General features: G+C 39.7%; 1 protein-coding gene across 1 annotated transcript in view; it reads left to right on the top strand.

Moving 5' to 3' along the window:
* Window positions 1-6,696, top strand: part of COPA (COPI coat complex subunit alpha) — an 80,121-nt gene that overhangs the window by 3,616 nt on the left and 69,809 nt on the right. The window contains exons 2-3 of the mRNA XM_007947710.1: window positions 1,278-1,391; window positions 1,588-1,661. Coding sequence (XP_007945901.1) covers window positions 1,278-1,391; window positions 1,588-1,661 — 188 coding nt within the window. The remainder of the gene's footprint in view (window positions 1-1,277; window positions 1,392-1,587; window positions 1,662-6,696) is intronic.

Here is a 6,696-nt window from a genome sequence, read left to right as displayed (position 1 = left end):
ATATCTGTTCTTGTTATGGCTCTCACTTCTTTAGGGTATATACCTAGTAATGGGATGGCTGGGTCAAATGGTATTTGTATTTCCAACTTTTGAAGGAATTGAAGATGGCTAGAATTTGCTGGACAAAGTACCCGAGGAGAGAATTGCACAGAGGTGACTGGAGATCTGCATGAGGTTCCCTCAGGTCTTTGTCTGAGTACTGACTGCACATGCATGTGAGGAAATTCCTTAGGACCTGAGAAAGAACCACAGGAAAGGAGAAAACCAAACAATGTCTAGAACTCACACAGGGTTGTTTTGTTTTGTTTTGTTTTTTTTTCACCACTTCCCAGTGTCCATCCCTCCATACTCTCCTGCCCCCTGAGCTGTCTCCCTGTGCATAAGCAGCCCTTCCTTTTCCCATGATTGTTCTCTCCAGGGCATCACACAGGGTTTTGAATAGTTTGTTTCTGTGAGCCAGAGTACAAAGACTACCTAATGTGCAAGGCATCATATGGAGACCTCAGATGAGTATTGCTTTAATCAGTACCACTGGCCATTGAGTCAATTCTGATTGAAGACAACCTTGTGTGTCAGAGTAGTTGATTTTGACGTAGTGACCCTATGGGACAGAGTAGAACTCCCCCCATAGGGTTTCCAAGAATATAATATTTGGAAGCAGACTGCCATATCTTTCTCCCACGGAGCGGCTGGTGGGTTCAAACCTACGACCTTCGGTTAGCAGCCCAGCACTTAACCACTGCACCACCAGGGCTCATTGTAACCTTAATAGTACCAAATTAGACCTAGATTAAGGCCTGCTCTAGACCCACCCTGACTTACAAAGTTTACAAGCAAACCTCAAAATAATCTAACTGATTCCAAGTAACTACTTCCCAAAACAAAACCCAACAATATTTAAAGGAATGTAACAGAAATCTAGCACCTAGTATAAAATTTGGGAGCTCTGGTAGCGTAGTGCCTAAAGCACTTGACTGCTAACCAGGAGGATGGCAGTTCAAACCCACCAGCCACTCCTCGGAAGAAAGGTTGGGCAATCTACTTTGGTAGTGATAACGCCTCGGAAACCCAAGGAGGGGTCACTGTGAGTCGGTCTGACTCAATGGCACATAACAACAACAACGATGTAAAAGTTACAGTATCTGGTATTCAATAAAAAATAATCAGGCATATAGAACAAATGAATGAACTGAGGTGTTCCTTTTCCTTATGAGAATTGATAGTAGATGACATTATGGGACTTAGCTCATTATATCATTTTCTGTTTTTTTTTCCAGGGCTTAGTTTTCACCCCAAAAGACCCTGGATCCTGACCAGTTTACACAATGGGGTCATCCAGTTATGGGACTATCGGATGTGCACCCTCATTGACAAGTTTGACGAACATGATGGTAAGATAATTCCTATGAGCAAGTTAAAGGAGGTGTAGATATGTATTGTCTTCTGACTTAAGCCTTGCTTTGATATTGATTCCTTTAGGATTAAAGAATGTGAAAGGAATAGAGTTGACAAATTCTGAGTAGAAATCACCTTGGAGATTAGAAGCAGTAGATCTCTTTAACATACTGTGCCTGCCTTCTTCCTCAGGTCCAGTACGAGGCATTGACTTCCATAAGCAGCAGCCACTGTTTGTCTCTGGAGGAGATGACTACAAGATTAAGGTATAGAGGGTCTATCATGACTAGGAGAAAAGAACAGAAGGGTGTGGGAAGGTTTAAGTACAGGGAAGAGACTAAAAGGCTATCTCATTCATACAGAGCTTAGGCTTTTGATAAAAGCATTTGTCTAGCAAACACTGAATGCTTACTATATACCAGATATTGTTTTATTTTTGTTGTTGTTAGGAATTGAAAATAAACAAATGGTTTCTATTTTCAAGCAGTTTTTATCGTAATAGAGGTGATAAACCTGTACCTAAATAATACTATGGGAGCTCTGGTAGCATAGTGGCTAAGACACTTGCCTGCTAACCAGATGGCTGGCGGTTCAAACCCACCAGCCACTCCTCAGAAGGAAGGTTGGGCAATCCTACTTCCGTAGTGATACTGCCTCGGAAACCCAAGGAGGGGTCGCTATGAGTCGGGTTTGACTCGACGGCACATAACAACAACAAATAATAATAATATATACAGTTTGTTGAGTGACTTAATAGCTAGATATTCAGAGTGAAGTGTAGGGGAAAGCAACCAAGGTACAGAAAAAGAACATATCTGGACCCATTTGAAAAACTTATTTTATATGGATAAAACACAGGGAGAAGGTGATAGAAGGGGCAGAAGATGAGAGGGGCCAGCGCTCTTGGAAGCCAAGGAAGGAGAGAATTTTGTGAAGGAAAAAGTGGTTGAAGTAAAATACAGTGAGAAGTTACCTTTGGATTGCTTAATTAAGAGGACATAGTGATCTTAGCACTTTAATACGAAGTAAGGAAGCAGAGACAGATTATAGGCAATTCTTTGAAGAAGATTAACTGTGTGATAAGCAAAAGCTGTGGCAAGGAATAGAACCTATAAAAGAAGCAAATTTTGCTCTATTTACTTCCATGAATTATTTCCATTAAGTATATGTAATTCAACCAAACCAGGGAAATTTACTTCATAAAAAAAGTAAAATCTTTTTACCTCAGGAAGTTATATATTGTAGATTACACAGCAGAATTTAGGTGACAGAAGTAAAAAGTGGAGAAAACAAGCATTTGGAATTATAAAATGGAATTTTAGGTATGACATCCTAAGAGCAGTTAGTGGAAGGTCAGACCACCTGATAGACTTAAAAGCCCATAAAGATATCATTCCTTTGTAATATTTCTAGTAAGGTATTTGTTATTCATAGTGATGGCCATTGACTAGCAAGAATAGTTAATAATAATAGTTAATAGTGATGACCATTGACTAGAAAGAATAGTGATACTGCCTCGGAAACCCAAGGAGGGATCGCTATGAGTCAGGTCTGACTTGATGGCACATAACAACAACATAGAAACAGAAAGTAGATTGGTGGTTGCCTAGTGCTAGGGAAGTTGGGGGAATTAGCAGTTGACTGCTAATGGGTACAGGATTTCTTTTTTATTGTGGTGATGGTAGTACAACTATGAATATACTGAAAATCATTGAATTTTACACCTTAAATGGGTGAATTGTGTGGTTTGTGAATGATAACTCAGTGAAGTTTACTGAAAAAAAAATTATTAATTCCTGTGGTGGTTGGGTGTGTAGTGCTGGATGGTGTTAGGCCATGGTTTTGATTTACATTTCTCTGATAATAATAACATTGAAAACTTTTTTATAAGGCAAGGAGGATTATCTAGATAAGTCATGTCTATGAATCATCATATTGCTTGATATATCCTGATAAATGTAGCATTAATGTAATTTTCATTTATGAAATAATAGAGGAAGGCAAGCAAATGGCCAAATTATTGGTCTAAAAACCCTATGGATCCTTCAAGAGTCACACTTCTGGAGCTTGATAGTGGACATTAGAGGAGTAAAGACAATTTGAAGCTTAGAAATAAGAAATCAAACTCACTGCCATGAAGTCTGTTGTGACTCATAGTGACCCCTCCTTGGGTTTCCAAGGTGGCATCTCTACAGAAGTAAATTGCCCAGCCTTCCTTCCGAAGAGTGGCTAGTGGGTTTGAACCGCCAGCCTTCTGATTAGCAGTCAAATGCCTTAGGCACTATGCCACCAGAGATACCATTTGAAGCTTAGAATTATGAAAATTTAAGACATTGAACTCTATAAAGGGAAAAAACAGTCAGTTACAGAATAAAACAGGCATATTGGAGATACTGCAGGTTTGGTTCCAGATCATCATTGAAATAAAAATAATAAAGTGAGTCACAAATTTTTTGGTTTTCCAGTGCATATGAAAGTTATGTTTACTCTAAACTGCCGTCTATTAAGTGTACAAAAGCTTTATGAAAAAGTTTGAAATACTTCAAAGAAATTTTTTTCAAAGAAATAAATTCTTTGCCTTTCTTTAGAGAAAGGAGAATTAGCAAAATATGACACACAGACACGAAGTGAGTACCTGCTGTTGGAAAAATGGCTCTAATAGACTTGCTAGATGCAGGGTTGCCACAGACTTTTGATTTGTAAAGAACTCAATTACAGACAGCAAAGATGAACCCTTTTGTACATATAGTACTGCGTTGTCAGTGAAGGCAAACATGGGTGTGCAGGTGGATAGATGGGTGGACAGGCTGAACTATTAGGTATATCAATGAAGTGGGGAGTGTTCCCAAGACCATTTATAGGGTTGGCAGACAATGGTCCTATAATGTATTTTATTTGTATGATCTGAATTTCCAGGTATATAGTAGAGCTGACAAGGGACAAGGTTGTATAGAGAGGAAGAACAATGTGGAACAAAACTCAAAATCATTTAAAAAATAAAGGGAGGGGGGACTAGGTTTGCTTTCTGATAGAGCCTGGTGGAACCACTGAGACTATGGCCCCTAGCTGCCCTTCAGGTCTGGAATTGAACTCACACCTGTGACTTCCAGCCAAGCAAAAGACAGACTGCAGTGTAGTAAATTTAAATTACTTAGTGTGGCTTTTCTACCCATAAGTCTTTGTAAACTCCAAGGTGGGATTTTCTGTGAGCAACTGAGGAGCTACTGATTGCTGAAGTCCACCTGGGGAGTATTTCTGTTGGGAGTGGCACAAAACAATGTTCTGGGAGGTGCCCACTCTCTCTCAAGTGCTTAGAGTTCTGATGCTATGGTTGGCTAGTTTGACCACGCTGCTGGGCTCAGAAGGAGACCTCCTAGAGGCAGAACTCTCTCTGACTGCTGGTGGAGGAAGATGTGCTGCTGAAAGAGACACGTGCTGCTGGGAAAGAGATGCAAGAGACAGGCATTGCTGAGTAAGACACCGAGGGACATGCACTGCTGGGGGAGAGACTGTTAGAGACTTGGCTGAGAGACGGCGGGCTGGGAGAGAGACTGAGTGTTCTTCCTGAACTTGAATTGTAGCCTGGTGCTTCCCTAATAAACCCCGTAATCTGTGAGTTCTGTGTGGCCACTTCAGTGAATTATCGAACCCAGGAGAGAGGTGGTGGGTGTTTTGGGAGGAACAGTTGGTGAAAGGGCTGGAGGGAGGCAGCATGTCTGGCCTTGTAGTAATAGGCCTTGGGCTATTAATAGTGATTCTGCCTTCCTCTTGTGGGATTAGAGGAGGTCAGAACATGTGGCCTCCGAGCCTTTTTTGCACAGACATAGGAGTTGAACATATACCTGAGGTAAATACACTCAATCATGAGAGAAAGAGGGGCTGTTTAATGCACAGGGAAACAGCTCAGGGTGCAGGAGTGCATGGGGAGGGATGGACACAGGAAAGAGGTGACTGTCAGGATGAAGTGGGAAGGGAGCTGATGGATTGTGGTGAATTGTGGTCAATGTCATGAGACAAAGTATATGTGAACTGCTGTGTGGAAAGTGAATTTGCTCTGTAAATTTTCACCCAAATCACAATTAAGAAAAAAGAAAGAACTCAGTTATCTTTGAAGTACAGTAAAATGAGGTATGCCTATATTTGTGGTATGATCTAAGTTTTGAGTGAAATTCCACTATGTACATGTGTATTTGTATATAAATGAATGAACAAATGAGAGTTGGAGGCTTTGGAATACTTTCACTTTTTATGTTATTTTCTTTTTCTTATTTATGCACATACTTATTAAGCATCTACTAAGTGTTGGTCACCGTGCTAGGTGCTGGTGTTGAGCATGATGGACAGGGACCCAGTCTTTAAGCAACTTACATTCTTATTTGGAAAATCATACTTTTGTATTATTTGGATTTGTTATAGGGAACTGGTATTACTTTTTCTTTTGAAATTTGCAAAAGAAAATTTTAAGAAATTTAAGTTAAAAAAAATAAAAGGCTAGTAATAAACTAGCCCAGATAAATTAAATTATAAACAAATAAAAATGTTTAAAAGAGGGGGGAAGCATCTGACTTCTCATTTTTGCTTTTTTTTATTTTGAGAGTGTTCTAGGTGAGGAGGATGTACAGTCTACATTTATGGTCCTAATTTCAGTGCCACCTTCAATTGTGCCCACTGATGTCTGGTACTTTGGTAGTTTACTGAGCTTGACATATGGTATTTTTTCTCTGCTTAGCTCAGCCTAACTGAGCAAAGTAATATTTTCTATAGTAATGAATTAAAATATATTTGCACAACAGGTGAGTACACATCATGAATGTATGGGCATCGTCTACCACCAAGTTAGGAGTGTAATAATATGATGCCATATGTTACATTACTGCTTCCTTTAGAGTTAGGCTATCTATTCCTTTTTTTTTCACCCTGAGCTAAGGTAAAGTGTTAAAGAGTCTGTGTTTAACCCTGGGTAAGCATCTTGTCTTATGCTATTAACTAAAGATGATTTCTTCCCAAAGAAAGGAAAAATCTTTCCATAGATTTGTTTTAAGAGCTTTTCCCTAGTCTTGCAGTCTTCCTCCCCACCCTCCCCATGTTCTTTAGCTGACCAATATTTTCATCCTTTGTCCTCTTGCCTCTAACTTTAATCAAGATTTCCTACTCACAGCCTATAGGACTATGAGACCAGAAAAACTAGATGGTGCCTGGCTACACTGTCAACCACTTGGAAGGATCTATGTAGGAGATCCTGGATAGAGAGGGAGAACAATGTGGAACAAAACTCAAAATTATTTGGAGAAAAAAAAGGAG

This window comes from Orycteropus afer, unplaced genomic scaffold, assembly GCF_000298275.1.
Source record: "Orycteropus afer afer isolate SDZICR_OR568_19922 unplaced genomic scaffold, OryAfe1.0 scaffold00193, whole genome shotgun sequence".
Classification (NCBI taxonomy): Eukaryota; Metazoa; Chordata; class Mammalia; order Tubulidentata; family Orycteropodidae; genus Orycteropus; species Orycteropus afer.
This window is presented reverse-complemented; position numbering and strand designations above follow the sequence as displayed.